At 38.3% G+C, this 19,976-nt stretch overlaps 1 protein-coding gene across 1 annotated transcript; it reads left to right on the plus strand.

Annotated features, from left to right (window-relative positions):
* Positions 1 to 16,402: 16,402 nt before the first annotated feature.
* Positions 16,403 to 19,242, plus strand: LOC103342672 (uncharacterized). Its single transcript, XM_008246308.3, has 4 exons — positions 16,403 to 16,730; positions 17,417 to 17,477; positions 17,558 to 17,747; positions 18,890 to 19,242. Exons 1-4 carry the CDS (start codon positions 16,611 to 16,613, stop codon positions 18,930 to 18,932), a joined length of 414 nt encoding a protein of 137 aa, XP_008244530.1. The 5' UTR covers positions 16,403 to 16,610; the 3' UTR covers positions 18,933 to 19,242.
* Positions 19,243 to 19,976: the final 734 nt, after the last annotated feature.

Below are 19,976 nucleotides of genomic sequence, written 5' to 3' on the forward strand. Positions count from 1 at the left end.
GTACACTTTGCGTTTTAGCTTCCAGGCATCAAATAACGAGGCAGAGTATGAAGCCTTCCTTGTAGGCCTTCACTTAGCAAATAAACCAGGTGCTGAACACATTAGTATCCATAGTAGCTTGTGGTTAATTAGGTCATCGGTGAGTACCAAGCTCGGGAGTAGCACATGACTGCCTACGTCCAGAAAGTTAAAGAACTCCTCTCTCCCTTTCGATCACATGCCATCACTCAGATTCCACGCGCTAAAAACACATGAGCCAACTTAATGGCTCTCCTCGCCTTGACTCTTGACATCGAGCTCACCCGGAGCATCCTCATCGAGTACTTAGCCAGGAAAAGCATCCACCAGCTAGATAGCAGTACCATGACGATTGACGAGGCACTCGCCTAGAAGACCCAATATGAGGGTTCCTAAAAAGCGGGGCACTCCTCCAGGACAAAATCCAGGCTAGAGCCGCAAGCTACACCAGATGGCCAAAAGTCTGACAAACGGGTCACTCATTGCCCCTGCTCTTGTGCGTGACCCCAGAAAAAGGACTAGTAGCCGTTCAGAAATCCATGAGAGGATCTACAGCAATCACGTTGCGACCCAAGCAATGGGCACAAGGTAATGCAGTGGGGATATTTTTGGCCAACTATGGGTATAGATGCTAAACACCTAGCCATGTCTTGTCAACCTTGCCAATTCTTCGCGATTATACCCCATTAGCCACCCGAGCGCCTCAATTTCAACAGATCCCATATTAAATTCAGCCGATTGTATTATTGCAGTCATATATGAGGGGTTGAGGCGATTGGCTTTCATTAGACTTGGTAACGAGAGAACATGGATTTATGCCGATGGAAGGCATACTTTGATTGAAGAAGTTGTTTTTGTTGAAGACAAATGTTATGCTGTTGATAACTGGAGCAGATTGTTATCTTTTGATGTTACTACTCGCTCTAACCCAAATGTAAAAGTGGTTGTAAAGGGCATCAAACGAACAGGTAATACCACAAGATATATTGTGGCTTTAAATGAGGGAAAATTTTTGATGGTCCACAGAACATATTATTTTGATTATGAGTGTAACAAACGTGCGACAGGGAAAATCAAAGTTTTTGAATTAGATTTGGAAGAGTGTAAGTGGATTGAGAAAGACACTTTAGGTGGTATTTCTCTTTTTGTGGGTGATAACTCTACAATATATGTGTTGGCTCAGAGCTTTCAGGATGGCAGCCGAATTGCATATACTTGAACCATGATAATGATTTTTTCCTCATCGTACACACACACTCAAACCCACCTTCAATTTCTTCTCTCCTCCTATGGCTGATCAACGCCAGAACCCACCGAGTGATCTCCACAACCAGAACCCACCCTTAACCCCCCCCAACCCTATCCAAGCCTAAGGCCAAAATTCTTGACAAGAGGCCGTGCAACATGTGCCACAAGTCTCTAAAAGGAAAAGAAGGGCTAAAAAAGCATCAAAAGGATGTCCATGGCAAGGTGGCCAAGTTCAAATGCGGTGCTGGACCTGATCGGGCCTATGCCCAAAGGGAAAGGATAGACCACTCATGCGGTCGTTGCTGTAGATTATTTCACCAAGTGGGCAGAAGTAGAACCATTGACAACCATTACAGCAACAAAGGTGCAGAGCTTCATATGGAAAAATATTTTCTGTATTTTCGACCTCAAGAAAATGGCCAGGTGACAACGGAAAACGGAAAGCAATTCAACTGCAATAAATTCGGTGACTTTTGTTCGGACCTCAAGAAAATGGCCAGGTAGAGGCGATTAACAAACTCCTCAAGAGAAAACTTGGCGCAAAGAAGGGGGTCTGGTCGAACTCTTACCATAAGTTTTATGGGCTTACCATTGCATCGAGCGCAGCTCAACAGATGAGACCCCCTATTCACTCGCATTCGGAGCCGAGGTAGTCATCCTTGTTGAGGTCGGCATCTCAACGCATAGAGTCGATCACTACACACTTGCGCGGAATTTGGAGCAACTCACCCTCAGCATGAACCTATTAGAGGAGTGTCGACTACATGCTACCCTTAATCTCACAACATATCAACAATGAACAGCACGGTACTACAACCAGCATGTTCGCGAGCGTACCTTCGACCCGGGGATTTGTTTCTTCAAAAGGTATTACTTAGAACCAAGAATAGAACTGTTGGCACCCTGGGGGTTAATTGGGAGGGACTTTACCAAGTCTTTGACATTGCCTAACCAGGAACATATCGGCTCGCCCAACTAAATGGCAAGAAGTTGCCCCATCCGTGGAACGCCAAACACCTAAGGATCCTTAAGCATCCAGATGTGACCTCACCCAGGCACAACCACTATTTTTGCCTTCGCTTATCGCCTACTATGTTTTCCCTTCGAGCACGAGCACAATATCGACCTACCCGAGCCAGTGCGAGGCCACTCCAAGTGGTGATGTGCTCGATCTTTCATCCCCAGTTCTCGCTCTTAGCCTGGCATTGCTCGGGTGCTTATCAACTGACCCACCTTCCTCTTCCACGTCCAAGCTCGTGGCCACTTCTTCAACCTACCCGAGCTTTCCCTATCTTTAGTCTCCCCACTCCTCTCCCCCGAGTTAGCACTAGCCAATTCAATACCCTCCACCCCACCTCCAGCACCTCAAGTTGACCGTAGTTCTTTTGCTTTGTCGCCTTTTCGGGTTTTCAGTCAAACGAGCACCTTTTTTTCTTCTTAGCTCTAACTTTTGTTTGGACGTCTTTTCGGGTTTTTAGCCCAACGAGCACTTTTTTTTTTCTTTTTAGCTCTAACTTTTGCTTAGGCCGCCCTTTTGGGTTTTCAGTTTAACGATCTTTTTTTCTTCTTTGTTTCACAATTTACACTCGTGATATTGGAGTTCTTGTGTAGTATACATCAGTTTAACCACGTGCCAAATCCATTGGCGGAAAATTTATGGGTAGAGCTAGCTTTTGGGCTTGCTTGCCTATGTATCTTTTATTTGAGGTAAATAATGAAATATTTGAGATTTGATTTGCGATTGAATCTGGCTTTGGGGACTAGATTGCCTACATACCCTTTCGAGGGATCAAGTCAACCGTAGTACTTTTGCTTGGGTTGCCCTTTCAGGTTTTCAGCCCACATAGCATTTTTTTTTAATTGCTCTTCCGGGCTTCCAATGCAATGGGCCTTTAGACATAAATTTTTTCAAACTTTGCATTAACACAATGTGAAACACATTTCCCTTAAGAGTTTGACAACTTGCGAGCTCATTAGTAAAGACCTTAGTAAAGACGTGAGTCCCTGCTAGTTGAACAATGTCAATGAAGTTCATTTGTCTATGGATGGTTAACATCTTGCTCTATCTTCTCCTTGGCAGAGATGTGGTTGACTTGAGCTAAGTCGTTGTTCCCTTTTAACCCTTTTGAGCGTTCTTGAAAATTGCCTTTCATTGAATCTTGATCTTCCCTTTTTGTTTTGTTTTTGTGAACCTTTCCTTGTTGATTATTGGAACGATCCTCCAAACATTGAAAGACTAAGGTGCATGGTGGCTTTTTGGCCCCCTAGACTTTTGAATACCAAGACATGAAGCAGCTCTGTACTCACTTCATCTCCCCTAAACACTGATTGCTCGAGAATAGTAAGAAGTTCAGGTTTAGAAACATTTGAGTTTAGCTTTGGGAGAGTTGCTTTGAGTACATCATTCACTTGTTGAATTGTGAGGTTGGCACTGCTTTTCTTCCCCTTTTGCCATATTGATTTATTTATTTTTTTTAATTTGGTGGAGTAGATGGTGACATTGGCCAAAATACCTTCTTGTAAATGACTACTCATTTTTTGGGCTATCAATTTCCAAAAGTAATTGAAATGACCATACTGCAGCCTGAATTGGGCTAATCAATCTTTTGAAGAACCCAAGTGTAGCACGTCATAAGTGACTCCATTGCATGTTTCAATGAACTAGACTCTCCTTGGTCCCTTATTGAGGACTTGAAAATTTTGTTTAGCTTGATCTTACAACTCCTTCACCTTTTGAGGATGACTTGATTGAAGGTGCAAAGTTTACTCAAATAATTTTTGTCGAACTCAAGTGCCTTTGTCTTTTGGGAATCCTTTTTTTAAAGTCCTCATTGCAATCTAGCTTTTGAAGATTGAGCTAAGGTAAGGCCAGACGGTTGATAAAATTTTGCATCTGATTAATTTATCACTTTCACACTAAGAGAATCAATGTTTACTGAAACTTCCTTTACTCTAACAATATTTGAAGCATTGGTGGAGCGTAGGATGAATGGTGCCATATGTGTCAAGTTTTGGATGTCTAAATAGGACGTTGTCAAGTAGAAGAAAACGCTCATAGAGAATTTCACATGTCCATTTACAGTGTGATAGAGAGCACATGGGTTTTTGCCAAAGTTGGTTGAACCCATGCTAAAAATTTTGGAAAGCTCAACTTCCAATATTTTTGTTGTTGTGCTTTATTAGCATATATGAGATGCTTGATGGAAACGCAAAGTGACATTGTCAACATTAGTATCAAAGTGACTTGTTCTTTATTCTCTGATTGACTTTATGAATAATTGTGCTAACAACAATTCAGTGGGGGTAACAACAACTCTTGTATGTTGTTCATATCCATCCCTTTTGTGGGACATGGACTTTTTTTGTGCCTTCTTGTTCCTACTTTCTTTTCTCGCTAGACTTGGGTATTCTTGAAGGCCATTTGAGCCATTAGGCACGCTATGTGAGCATCTCATTAGGCTATTTTCCTCCGCAACAGTAACCAAGACTAGCATGGCTTTAGACTTCGTGTCTTCTTTTATTTTCAAGCCTCAAGCTTGGATTGTTGATTTTGAAATATTCTCTTCTTGGATAGGAGATTTGGAATTTGTTACCTCATCGCCTTTGAAGTTGTCATTTAGGGCTAAGAGCATTCTTCAGGAATGAAACGAAATTGCATACTGCTTTGGAGTAACAATGCGACCCATTGAAAATCTTGGCTTCCCCTTAGATCTTTGAAGATGCCACATGTGACATGTCACTTCCATGTTTTGGCTTGACTTTGAACTAAGGGGATTACTCTCTGTGACATCAGTTTCATGTCTTAACTTGAGGGGATTGCCGTTGTGACATATCAGCTTCATGTCTTTACTTTGCTTGTACCGAGAAGGGGGGGGGGGGGGGGGGTTGTGGAATGCCCCTTGTGGTGCTCGAGCTCTCATCACTTGATTGGTAAAGCTTTACTTTACTCTATTTTTATTTATGAATTTATGGACTTGTTCAACCTTGATGATTTAGCAATTTGGTGAGAATACTTGGATAGTGAGGGTTCTTTAACATAAATCACCATCATTGGTTTTGTGATGCTCAAGTTTACGGCGGTTGGTCCTTTGTGCCCTTAGCAACCATTGCTGTTGATGCTAGAAAGATCAAGTTGATAAAGATTCAACCAATCATGACTGAGTGCTTTTGAAGGCTTTAATTGCCTTTGAACCTTGATGGCTTTGAAGAATTTAGCCTTTGTGGCATTTGTTGTCGCTGCTCCAAAATCTTCAATTTGGACAAATTCACAGCTAACAACCCTCTTTCTTGTATTTTGGGGTTGCCTTCCTAGATGGAGTTCTTGTGGCTTGGGCATTAATGACCTTTGCAGTCTTAGTGCTAGCCATAACTCTGAAGAAGCTCTTAGAAGTAGCATAACTTGTGGTGCCCTTCTTTTGGTTGTAATAACCCGAGGCAAACACAAAGTAAATATGATTAGTCTATTTATGAATGGAGATGAAAAGGAAAATGGGTCCCACTAGGTGTGCCAAAAATTTTCTTGAAGAAAAATGTAAACCTCCCAACATAATTTCACCACCACTAATTAAATAATGGGGTTTTATTATTTTAGATTCAACCTATTCGAGACGCGGTGTCTCTTAATTACAATCACTTGCTTTAAGGGAACACCCTTTGATTCCATCATAAAGAAACAGAACGTATGTGTTTAATTTTGCAGCTGCTCCTAAGTCGAACCTCAGGGTGCCTACATATCTCTTGCGGGAATTAAGCCACTCGTAGTTCAAAGAATCGCAATGAATAAATGACTCATTGCGAGGGAAATTTGATTTGAATTGTATTGAGGAGTGTTTGAGTGAATTTAGCTGAATAAACCAGAGATTCAATATAGAATTGTGTTTGGAGTGAATTTGGTTAAGAATAAACCACTGATTTTGTTTATATTTGGGATTTGGGCGATTGCATATAGATTGAGTCTCTAGATTGCATACGTACCTTTTTGAAGGGATCAAACCAACGTAGTTCGGAATTAAATTGCATGGGTGACAAATTTGATTATGAGGAATTTGGTTGATGTAACCAGTGATTCAAATTTGGTTGCAGTTACGCCTAGTGGAATGCTAGACTGCCTACGTTCCCATGACGAGATCAAACAAATGTAGTTCAGAAATTTGGAAAATGTTTGGGCGAATTTGGTTAGGATAAATCAGGGATTCAAATTTGGTTGCAGTTGCGTCTAGTGAGATGCTAGACTGCCTATTATTATGAAAACATAATTAATTGTATTCACTATTAAGATATTTTTGCATCACATTTAATAATTTGATAAAAATAACTAGAAACGAATTTACTTTGGCCTTTCTAGGCCTAGGGTGGCCATTTAAGCCCGTTGGGTTAGGCAATTTGTTTCTTTTTGGGCTTCTTCCCCCTTTGCTACTAAAAAAGAAATTAAGATTCTTATTATATATATATTTTTTAAATGTGATTCACGGTAACCACCATAATTCTAACTAGTGGGCGCACCATAAATCTACTACCCTATTAATTTCTAATTAAATAACCTAGAAAATTTTAGTCAACTAATGGAAAAAAATTGTAATGGAAGAGGAATGAGTTAGCATAATAAGAATTGAGAGAAACCTAGGGTAAAGGGAAGGCAATTAAGCGACAGCCTTAAAACATGAAAGTTTGTACTTCACTAGAAAATTTAGAGAAACCTTAGGTAAAGTTTGCTTTTAATACTACCTCAAACCCTAGAACCACTAGGAAGCCTAATGGAAGCAAAATACAGAAATTACAAAAATTGTAATGCAGGATATCCTCATACCCAAAACATGTACTTGGAATTGGCTGTCAAGTCAGACCTAGCCCCTGATCATATCTGAATAAGTTCAATGTCAAACTTTATCTAAATTCAAAATGAAAGGATCTAGAGGAGTTAAGGTTCAATTCATATAATCATTCAAATATACTTACACTGAATCCATATACTCCTATTTTAAATGGCAGGAAAGGGGTCATAACGTCAGTTACCCTCAGTGATTGGGTGAATAGGTCGAAAGGGATCACAACGTCGATTAATAGTCAAAGAGCTTTCGTGTCGGGATGTATATATGATCTCAGAAAATTTTGTAACTAGAAAATAAGGCTTGGGAAAATTGGGTCTGGCGTTGAAATTAAACATGAGTAAGGCATACGACGGTGCAGAATGCGGTTTTCTTGAATGGTATGTTGAAGTTAGGCTTTCATTGGTGATAGGTGGATATGACCATGGTGTGTGCTCATTTCTCATAAATGGTAGTCGTAAGGTGGGCTTGGTCCTTCAAGGAGACTTTGACAGGGTGATCCGTTGTCAACTTACTTGTTTCTTGTTTGTGCTGCTGAGGGTTTTATTCACTCTCTTTTCTAGTGCGGAGAAGAAGAGGTGAGCTACAAGGAATTGTAATATGCCGAGGGGTGCCTAGCTTAAGTCCTATCTGTTTCACTAATGATTGTTTCTTGTTTCTTGTCTCCACTAACAATAGAGACTATGCAGCCACCATTGTTTTATCAGTTTCCTAGTTTGGTGTTGCTATTGCTTATAGGGTACCATTTAGTGAGTCAGTCCTTCCCTATGTAATGGTGCATGCTGTTAGTTGGGGTTACACCAAAATCCAGGTAACGAAATGCAATTGGGGGCAGGTATTAAGCCGCCTTCTCACCCCCTCTTCCCTCTTATTTTCCAACTTGTGGTTCAGTAATGAAGTTTTCCCTATTGACCCTGTGATTTGTTTATTTTTATTTTTTTTTTTTTAGAAGGCAGGAAAATAAATAGATTTCAAAATTGCTCACTATTCACTAAGAAGTTTGATCTTGTATAAGATAGGATCCTAACTTATCTTTGACTGACCACGATTCCAAATCGCAAATTGTGCTATTCTATAAGACACATCTAAAACAAGCGCTCCTAGCTAAATGTTATTAAAAAGAAAAGAAAACCATAGATAAAAGCAACTCCACCAATTTTAAGACATTTTCACACAAAATTTAAGAATTCTAAAAAGCTTAAAAATGTGTTGGCTCACAAAAATATCCTTCTATATCGGCAGCTAGAATGTTAAAAAAGCATAAATCTAAAACATAAGTAATTTAATTGAAAACTACGATTCTTTAATTACGGTCTCGAAATTTTAACAATAAGTAAAATGTAAATTTTTCAAGAAATATGAAGCTTACCTACAAATATCACCAGCAACAAACTAACAAACCAACTGCAGGTCAGGAGTAAAATATTTGAGAGGTTGAGTGACAAAATAAAGAAGGATCGGCCGTTAGAGAGTGGATGGTTACTTTGAGAGAGCAAGCTTCTCCAGAAAATCTTCAATGGTGGATGAAGAGGATGAGGTGAGAGACGAAGAGGGATGAGAGCACTATATTGAGATTTACAGGTCTTTTTGCCCATAGTTTACAATTTTATAATTGCATCTTTTTGTTTGTTTCCTCATGATATAACAATGTGATATATAAATGATAAATTAATTCACGAGAAAAATGAGTTTGATTTATCGTCTCATCCAAATATCCACGCAATAAAGTCAATATATCTAGCTACTAGAGATTTTGATTATTTATCACAATCATTGCGACCTATATGGGAACTTCTAATTTTAGCAACTTATTGTTGAACCATGCAAAAACAGATAACTGAAAGCAAATTATCTACCAGAGATTAGGAAAATGTAGTATTACTTAGGTACGTATGCACATAGTCTATGTGACATAGAGATAAATTTTCTGCTTTGGTTTGGCAATTAGCTGTGTTGCTACATTGTTTTGGGTGTACAGGAGCTTGATGATCCACCGTGAAATCTAAAGGACGACCGGTTGGAGGCAAAATATATTCAATATAAAAATTGGAAGCCTCAATAAAAGGATAAATTGCTCTACTTAAAATTGAAGCAAAGCAAGAGAATTAACCAATACTCTTTGAGAGATTCACTATTATACCAAATATAGAGGCTCAAATTATTAAAAAAATCCATATGAAATGGACTTTAGAAACACATCCAAATCATATTTACAACATAACAAAAAGACTTCGAACTTCCTATAAATTACAAAACTGCCATCGATTTCTTAAAACAAACTCAACCCCAAAACCTCATAAAAAAAACTCAAAACACTCAATAGGTATCAAAGTAATCTAATAATCAAAATTAAATTCAATATAGGCTAATTGTCATTTTTTGGATTTGTTTATAGAAATTAAATAGTGTAAGGGTTTATCTATATCAGTAGTATTAAGAATTGATATATAACTAAATATCTCTACTTCTTTTATGATGCCTCATATGTAAATAGTTTTGTGTATATATATATATATATATATATATATATATATATATACAGTGACGAGTACTAATCAAGACCTTCATCTGTACATAAGTTATCAGAATTGAAATTTCTGTCAATGCTTTAAATTTTTTTAGAACACAAGTAAGATAATTTCTTAATTAATACGTAATCATGTAAAAATTACTGAAAAAAACAACCCTTTCGCATAATACATTGACTTGGGGGCACTGTAACATTTGGGTTCTGTGGTAAGATTGTTGAAAGTTTGACTGTTGGCCATGATGGAGATGTAGTCAGGAATTTAAGAAAGATTGTAAAACTCAAGTTTGTATGCATTGTGTAAGTGTACATAATTTTTATAATATGATTAATTTTCACAAATACAGAAGATAACAAAAAAATTAAAATAAATTAAGACAACGTTAATATATATGGGAAGAAGTACTGAACTAATACAACAACAAAAACAACATGTATAACTTAGGGCTTGGGATTTCCAGGGAAGTAATCAAATGGAGCATTCCAAAGATCATCGTCCCAGTAAACATCATCATAATCATGACTAGGATTATCTGGATCAACAAAACGATACCCAAGCCCACTACGAAAATCCCAGTCAAACCACACAGCCTGCTCCAACGGGGACTCCCATGGAGACCACCCCAAATGGCTCAACCCAAGTCCTAAATCATTCTCTTCATTCTTCTCCACCGCCTGTGGTGCCGGTGCCGGTGACGACACATTTTCAGTCTCCTTCATCTCCACCTCCACCTTTACTTCCACCTCCCCTTCAAGACCAGTTAGGTCAACTACATTATCCTCCTTGTTCTCTTCCTCTTCCTTCTCCATATCCTCCATGACCTCGTGTTCCATACCCTTCACGACCTCCACGTCCTCCTCCACGGCCTCCACCACCCCATCTTTCTCTTCCATATCCTTCACGACCTCCTTCTCCACCTCTTCCATAGCCTTCACGACCTCCACGTCCTCCTCCACGGCCTCCACCACCCCATCTTTCTCTTCCATATCCTTCACGACCTCCTTCTCCACCTCTTCCATAGCCTTCAGGACCTCCTTCTCCATCTCTTCCACAGCCTTCACGATCTCCTCTTCATGCTCATCATCCTTTATGGGCTCCACCACCACCACCTCTTCTTCTTGCGCCTGATCTTCCTTCTCTTTTATCGTCATCATCTCCCTCGCCATTTGCCTTGTCAGAACTCCATGGCCGCATTGGATTCCATCGTTGTTATTCATCGTCCTTCTCCAGGATGAGCTCCCTTGATCTGGCTCTCTGCTTCTCCTCCTTGTCACCCGCCTTTCTCCTTCCACCGGGCTCACAGCCGGCCTCCTCATTTTCTGTGTGTGAGTGTATATGTGTATGAAAGAGTATAGAGAAAGAGAGATAGAGAGAAAGAGAGGAAAAAAACAGCGTCTGAATGGAGTAGGTAGTTAGCTAGCAGCTATAGGAGAAAGAGAGAGCTTAATTTTGAGCCTCTTTTGAGCACAGAAAATGTGAAAGGGATTGCTCTCTTTTATAGACAACCCACCTGCTGGCTATTAGGGTTTGATGAAATGAAACTGATGAGAGAGAGAGAGAGAGAGAGAGAGAGAGAGAGAGATTTCTTTCAGAGGTTTCTAGAGTCACCATTTCTCGAGAAAATCATCATATCCTTACACACACGATACTTTGAATTGGGTACTTAGAGCAGTTTTGCTTATACATTATTTTCTCGCCGAGTCCTGAGAAAATCAGCACACGAATACTTTAAACTGCGTTTCAGGCCACCTGGATGGTGTCCATGCAAAACCTTTAGGTCCCACACATGCAAGCAAAGAGTGGAGTCCTTGAAGTTGATGATGATCTGGAAGTTAGCTCGGGAGCCTTGCTCTGCATGTGAGGCTAGAGCTCCACGTATCTCAAAACGCATGTTCCATGCAACCGTTCTGTTTATGGTTCTTGGATTTTATTGAAGTAATTGCCCTTCCACTTTCTTCTTCTTCTTCTTCTTCTTCAGTTTTCTGTCAGTATACGTTTCTTTCTCCTCTAGTTTGAGAGGACTTTTCTCCTTTGTGCAGGTAATTAGGGTTTAATTATAATTAATTGAAACTAGCTAGCCTGGAAATTGTCATCTTTTGGAGGTTTCTAATTATCTGGTTTTGGAAGGCAGTTTGAGTGCATTAATTACATCCGTTTAATAAACTTGGGTTTGGGATTTCTTTACGGATGAAAATCAATAGCAGACTAGAAATTTTTTGTTTCACCTTCTATGGAAAACCTGATACGAAATAGAATCGTGCCCATCAATGTGTCAAAGACATTTTTCTCAACATGCATAACGTCGAGATTGTGCCTCAATGTTAGTTTCAACCAATATGGAAGCTCAAAAAACATAGGCATGTGCATCCAATTCATATGTGTAGCAGGTCTGGTCCGATTAACTGTTTTGCCAAACGGAGCAAAATCCAAACGGTTAAGTTGTTCTAAGATCTCATCACCGGCCCATTCTCTAGGTCTGAGGCCATGCTCTTTCTTCCCGTTGAACTCTTTATCCATTTTCCCACCACTCGTGGTCCCATGCCAACCATCTCCGATGACCAAGGTAACAAAACTTTTTCAGCGTGCTAACTAGAAGTCACATCTTCCTTGCATACAGGGCATCCCATATAACCCTTTCATACTCCACCCAGAAACCATTGCATATGCCGGAAAATCATTCACAGTCCACATAACTGCTGCCCTCAAAGTGAACATCTTCCTAGTGAATTTATCGTACGTACGCACACCGTTTGTCCATAAATCCTTGAGCTCATCAACCAACGGCCGTAAGTAAACATCGATTGACATGCCGGGATCCTCAGTTATCAAAACAGTCGTCATCATATATTCTTTTTTCATGCACTTCCAAGACGGCAAATTATATGGGAATACGAAAATCGACCAAGTATTGTGGTGTTGGTTTAGAACCCCGTACGAATTGAATCCGTCAGTGGCAAGTCCCAATCTAACATTTCGGGGATCAGCAGCAAACTCGGGGAACATTCGATCGAAACTTTTTTCATGCTTCCCCATCTGCAGAATGCCGCATCACATCGTCATCTACCCGTTTTTCCTTATGTCATTTCATATATGTGGCAATATGCGTCGACATATACAATCGCTGCAACCTAGGTTTCAAGGGCAGATAATGCATGACTTTTTGTGGGATCTTAGTCATTCTATTATGAGATGTTTTTTTGAACCTCGACTCATTGCATATAAGGCATGTATCCAATGTTTCATACTCTTTGTAGAATAACATGCAATTGTTTTTGCAAGCGTGAATTTTTTCATAACTCAATCCAAGACCATTCAACACCTTCTGCGCCTGTCGGTGGTCTTTCGGCAAACAATTGTCCGTCGGAAATATTCTCTTAAAAACCCCTAAAAAGTAATCGAAACACAGATTCGACATATGATACTTTATTTTTCCGTGCATTAGCTCCACAATGGCCGTCAAAATAGAAAAGTTCTCACACCTTGGGTATAACTTTTGGTTGGCATTTTGTAACAGTTTTTCATACTGTTCAAACTCTGCACTGTCCATTGATGTAGGCACGTCATCTTCCCCTTCCTGATTGCTGCTAGTCAATGCAAATGAAAAAGCATTATTTATAATATCTATGACTTGTTCATTAAGGATCCATAATAAGTTCAACATTCTCCACTCTTGTGGCCCTTGAAGACGAAGCAATGTCTAATTGTTCCCCGTGATAGGTCCAAGTGTTGTATGTCTCAATCATTCCATTCCTTACTAAATGAAATTGAACATTTTCAATTGTCTCCCACAACGTGTTGTTATACCTATGACTAGGACAACGGATTCTAGTTGCACCCGGGTTGTGTGTCCGTGCAAAGTCAATATAATCCTCGATTCCATCCAAATATTCATCTACGCACCTATTCGGGTTCTGTATCCACCTCCTGCTCATAATTCCTGCAACCACAATCACAATACAACAATCATGTTGTATTCATATAAAATCATAATGTCACCTTATGCCTCCGGTAAGGGCCCTATCCCATTTGAGAATGCATAGTCATATCACATAATTTACGGCTATATGAGATTAGATTTCGACGTGGATGAATTTCGGCAGCATCTTGACACAGTTCTTGAGGTGTACTATAGGTATAAAATACCTACGTACTACCCAAATAACGTACCGAGATGACATCGAAATCTCCACAATCGAAACCTAATCATGTAGCCGTAAATTACGTGACACGACCATGCATTCCCAAACTGTCCAAATAATGGGACAATTCAAGAATTAATTGACCGCAGTCATGCTTTCGCATCCATGCGCGATATTCAACTAACCTCAAACGGGAAACTAAGTTTGACTTTAAAAAAAAATGTACTAAGTTAATTTCAATAAACTTCGTATATCAACGTGTATAAATTTAACAACATAACATAAATATAATTTCACAAAAAAAATTTAAACATAATGTAATTAATTTTATATTTTTAAATTATAAAATGACGAAAATACCTTATCAATCATTCTCCAGTAATCGCTAATCACATATAATATCCCTATAGACAACGAAATTAATGGTGTCAGTATAAATTTACATTAAAACTTTTACACTAACGACAAAAAATACATACCCAACGAACATAGCAGAAGCAGAGGTAGTTCAACTCATAAACGAAATGAAATTGACGAGTTTTGTTTGCCGAAATCGTTCAAGAGAGAGGTAGAGGCAAGTTGCAATTTTTTTTGCAGTTTGCCTCTACAATGGCTGAAACCGATGATGTAAAGGATGAAGATTTGCTAAACAAAACAGTCGTCGCGCAAAAACATAACAATTTGCTCGACAAAAAGAATTGCATCATCGTGCGAAAATTTGTTGCGCAATTATAGTTTTCGTCTCGCAAGGTTGTGCCGACATCAAACTTTGTGCTACAACAAGAATATTTTTCGTCCCTCAAGTATTTGTCGCGCCAACTCATCCTGTCGTTGTGAAATATGTCGTCGCGCAAGATATTGGAATGTTTTTTAACGCGACGAAAATTATTTGTCGTCAAAGAGTACGCGCGACAAAATAAAATATCTCGTCGTGCAAGAATTTGGCGCCAATACCTAAAACCCGCGTTTTTCTTCTCGGCTTTTTTTTTTCACGACGCCAAGAATTTTGTCGCGCAAAGCTATCTCTTGCAACAACAATTGTCATCACGTAAGGCTTTGGCGCCAAAAAAAAAGGTTCCTGGGTTTTTTCCCTAGCTTTTTGGGACAATATAGTTTTTTGTTGTGCTAAGTCTTTTTGTGCAACGAAATTTTGTCGTCGCTCGATTTTGTGCTACGTGTGGTATACTTTGTCGCGCAAGGGTGATTGGCATGACGAATTTGTCTTCGTCGCGCAAACTCTCGTCGCGCAAATAGTAAAACATAGTAGTGAGTTCACATCTCCAATCTCGAGCAAGTATAGAGTTTGGCAATCTTTGCACTCGGAAATCTTTGCATTGGGCAAGGACCTATTGAATGAATATGTAACAAAAGTGTAGAAAAATAAAAAAGTTACATACAAAAGTAACAATTAGGTCCTATTTGCATCTCCAAAATCCAAATGCTTCTCAAAACTTTTAGTCAAAATAGCAAGTGTAATAGAAAATTGAATCGATAATGATATACATGTCAATAGAAAATGCTGGCTAAACTCTTGTTTATTACTCATACAAAACATCCAGTAAAGGATAAAGCAATTTAAAATGAGCAAAAACTACCAATCAATGAATCAATATATTGAACTGTGGCCTCATCTTCGGATAGATTGGATTAAAATTAGGGGGTTTCCATTCCAATTACAATTCAAAAAATTTTGCAATGAAAATTTTCTCCCAATTTTGTTTCATAATTTGTTAGAATTTAAACATCTATTTCGATTTAGAAAATTTCAATATCCATTTCAATTCAGAAAATTAGGGATTTTCTTTTTTCAAATTTCAAAAGTATTTCAAAAAAAATTTAAAAATAATTCTGAAATTTTGAAACTTTAAAAAACTAAAAGGTGAAAACCAATAATGAAATCCTAAAGGTTATTCTTTTGAATAAAGAGGACTAAAAGGTGAACTTGTTTGCAAGTCAATATATTTTTTTATTGGACTAAATGACATCCTCTGTTGACATCCTAAAGGTTATTCTAATAAACTAGTAGAGCGCATATAAGGAAGCCAATGAATTCGTTGTACAAGAGAAAAAGGTTGTGGATCTGCTAGTGATGTGAGAATAGTACTCACCTGCCATCAAATTTTATTAGTTTTCATGGAATAAATCATCTTTGAACATGAATTTAGACATGGTCAATATTTCAAGCTTTAAAACCATATATACTTCTAAATTAGTTGTCCTCCCAAAATGATTAAAACAAAAATAATTTTAAAAAAGCTCAAAATTATTATTATTATCGACTCTAATCCAAAGAGTTCCAACTTTTGCACCCTCGAGTTAAATCCGACATCCAATTTGAAAGTTATACAAAAGTTTAAATCGGATCGAAATGTATATTAAAAATTCTGAGAATTTCAATTTATGCAATATTGAAAAGATAATACCATTAAATAAAGATCTAGTTGGTAACTTACACTATATTCGACCTTAGGAAAGTTTAAAAATAAAAATAAAAAGTTGGGGGAATGAAGTGAGCAGGTCGGGTGGTTGTCATGGTGGTGATGATATTGGCGGCGGCAGCAATGGCAGCGGCCGATGGTTAAAGATGACCTTATTTGACCCCCTTATTTGATAGGTTAGGGTTTGTAGTGATTTTGGGCTTAGTTTCAGTTTGTTTTGTTTTGTTTTATTTTAATGATATTGGCCTCGGCTACTTTATTTTTTTTAATTGGGCTTTTTGTAATATTCTGTTTATGAGTAATGGAAACACCTTGACCGTAAAAACAAACAAGTACTCCGATTACGCGGGTGGGCATCCGTAAATAGAGAAAGGGGAAAGAAGGAAAATAAGGAAGAGTAGGAAAACAGAGGACATGGGCAAGGAACCAGACAAGGAAGATGAGAGAAAGGAAGCAGCAATAGCATCAACGCCATGTTTACAGCCCAATTACAAGCCCAGACGCATCACCCAAGACCAGCTTTCCAAGTTCCAGGTACTCTTACCACCTCATATCTCTACGGAAATTGAAATCTTTCTGTGCTACCTAAAGCTTAAACATTGGATAATAAGGAAATAGAAAAACTTGTTTTTGAATGATTTTCATCCAGAACCATAAATTACCAATTTTTTGTATTTGGGTCTTTCACATGGTTGCTGATTTGTTTGTGCATGTTTTGATCCATCCTTCAACTTTTTGAACAATCCGTTCAATTGGGTTCTTGTAGCTGTGACTAGTTCTAAGATCTTATGGAGTTTTAATATGGGTATTGCTGATTTAATGACTTTTGAATATGTTATAAGCTTCATCAAATACACACCTCTGGACAAGGGTGGGAAACTTATAGAGGGCCTAGGACTGATTCTTATAGTATTTCTAAGACCGTGCAAGTGGGTGAGTTTAGAATTCAAATGCTGGTCATTGCTTAGGAATATGGAAATGTTGATTTCGATAAGAAACGTGAAACTTTATTAAAAATACAACAGGGCAACAAAAGTGAACAAGGAGTTCACTTCCAAAAGAAAGTTATCATGCTTTCGTTCTGGAGATGTCTGGAAAAAATTCGCGTAGTTTACGATTTCTTTTGTGAATGAACATCGTAAGCCCATCGATTATCTTTTTGGTTTTCTCCATTCAATGCTTTAATTACATATGAAGTCTTAAACTCTTGAATCTTATAGGAACTGCACAGGAGACGTTTACAGATAAAATCAACATCAAAGATTGAAAAGAAACCAAAAGGTTCCTTGGTTTCCTTGGTTATGTTTGTTTTCTTTCGTGTATGTTTTTTGTTTTCTGTATAATCTTCAAGTGAATCACAGGTGGTACTGGAAAGTCTCACAGCAAAGGCCTGAATGCCAAACACTCAGCAAATCAAGATTCAACTGTACCAATTGAAAATTCAACTAACTTTAACTCTGAGAGCCACCAGAAAGAAAGCAGTTCCCTTGTACAGCAAGAAGGCATAGCAACCTATCATGCACCACAGAAGCGGCAGAAGTTGCATTGGGGGTATGATATGCCTACTTAGTTAGCTGAAAGTATGCATGCCTAGATACTAATATTATGGGACTTCTGTGGCACATCTGTAGAACACTGCACACCTGTAGATATTAGAAATGCTCGTTGCATGGATGTGAAGTCACCAATTTATTCCCCAATTGCTGTGATTTTTGCTTGAAGTTTGAAAGAGACAATATATCTCTTGTGCGAAAAACAAAGATTAAATAGAAAATCACCATATTTGGAGGGGGAAAACTGGTGAAATTTTGGGTAACTTACTCAACAATTTTACAGCAGCTTCTTCTGTGTGTGGCCGTATGCATGTATCAGTTGTGTGTGTGTGGGGTGTGGGTGTGCACACATATGTCCATGAGTAATATCTAGGTGTACCATCTTTTGGTACCACATTTTTATACCAGCTGATGTGTCATCTGACTTGTACATCCCACATCAGCTAAGGACTCCAACAATATTTTGAGCCTTTTCATCTTCTTATCTTTACACTGGCATCTTCTTTCTGTGACTCCTCACCCACTGGCCAAACGTCATCTTCTTATCTTTACACTTCCATCCTCCCTTTGTGCTCGAGATGGGAGAATCCTTCGATATATAGTTCCTGAGTCTTAACCCTTTCAAATAAACCATTGCTGATAGGAGCCATCTGACTGGAGAAACAAGGAGTGTACCAGAATCCAGATCTAGAATGCATGGTCAATTTTTCACCGGTGATTGATGATGCTATATCTGCCTGTGATGGGAAGTTTTTCAGCTAGGGAGGAGGGAGAAGCTAAAACAGCTTCTCCAGTGAATAAAAATTTAAATAAAGTTGGAATCATTAGTTGATGTGGCATGCACAAGTCTGATGCCACATTAAGTGGTATGAAAATGTTGTACCAAAAGATGGTACGCCTAGCATTCTATATGTCCATGGCCTGTGTATGTGCACGCACATGCTTCTATGTGTGTGCATCCTGCGTATTGTGCACCCCTGTATTTTATGTCATATGTATGACTGGAAACATAGGAAGATAGCTTTGAGATGATCTGTTCGGCTCATAATGAACATTCCAATCATTGTAGTGTTGCATTATTTATTTATTGTTTTAATTTATATACTGTACTTTTTTAATCTATTGTTACTATTTTGTTAGGCTGGACACAAAGGAAAGGTGGGAAAGGAAAGCAAACATGTAAATATTGCCATGAAGATGAAATATGGTTCCCCTGAGTGCTGGTTTCCAAAAGGTTCTAAAATTTGTCCCTTGATTTCAGAAGATTTGGCTGCAAGGTGATTGCTTAACCTAGGTGATTAGTTTTTTATTGGTAGAGAGCATCTACCTTGCAAATGTTAGTTATAATGGTTGGGTAAATGTTCAACTTCTCTATCAAACACTTCATTCCTGTATTTCTTGTGCACTGTATAAGGTAGAAAACATGAAATGACCAAACGAAAATTTTATAAAGAAAAAAAGAACTGATTACTATTTTATTTTGTGATTTCTAACATTGTTAGACTGTGTATGAATCATTTTGAAATATGTTTAGCTCAAACCAATCATGTTTGTCTCCACTAGCTGCATATGTTGGATTGAAAACTCATTTGGTGACTTTTTCTGGCATTTTTGTAATTGAATCAGACTATTTCCGAATATGTTTTGTGTGTTTTCATTGTAAGTAAAATGTTTTGCTGGTATAATTCGTTATGTTTCCAGCTTTATACACTTTTGGTGCAAATATGTTGAACATGGCAAGAGTGAATGATATTTACCTATAAAACTTTTGACTGGTTTGTTGCTATATTCATCCAAAGAAAAAAGAGGCCTTTGTTGTACATGAACAGAGTCAGCCCAATTTGATTGAGTAAGATTCACATCTGAGAAGCTTCACTATTTGAAAGCATTGAAGTTGAATAGCTCATTAGTAGTTACTTGGCTTGGCTCAAAGGCCAAAACGTGCTAAACCTACGAGAGACGCTATTGCAATGCAAGCACGAGGTACATGTGAGAAGGACGCACTTTGGATTTGGAACCACGAAAACACCTCCTTCGCAATCTTCCTAAAATACACCAAGCAAAACTGAATTCAGACCTTTGTCAATCTTCGTAGACTACACCAAGCAAAGATGAATTTATAACTCCATTGGCAATCTTCATAGACTACACCAAACAAATCATTTCTTTTTTTGTTGCCTTCTGATATTGTCATTATTTCCAACATACACTTCCTGTAACATGAACT

This window comes from Prunus mume, linkage group LG4, assembly GCF_029339155.1.
Source record: "Prunus mume cultivar Tortuosa linkage group LG4, ASM2933915v1, whole genome shotgun sequence".
In the NCBI taxonomy this organism is placed as follows: Eukaryota; Viridiplantae; Streptophyta; class Magnoliopsida; order Rosales; family Rosaceae; genus Prunus; species Prunus mume.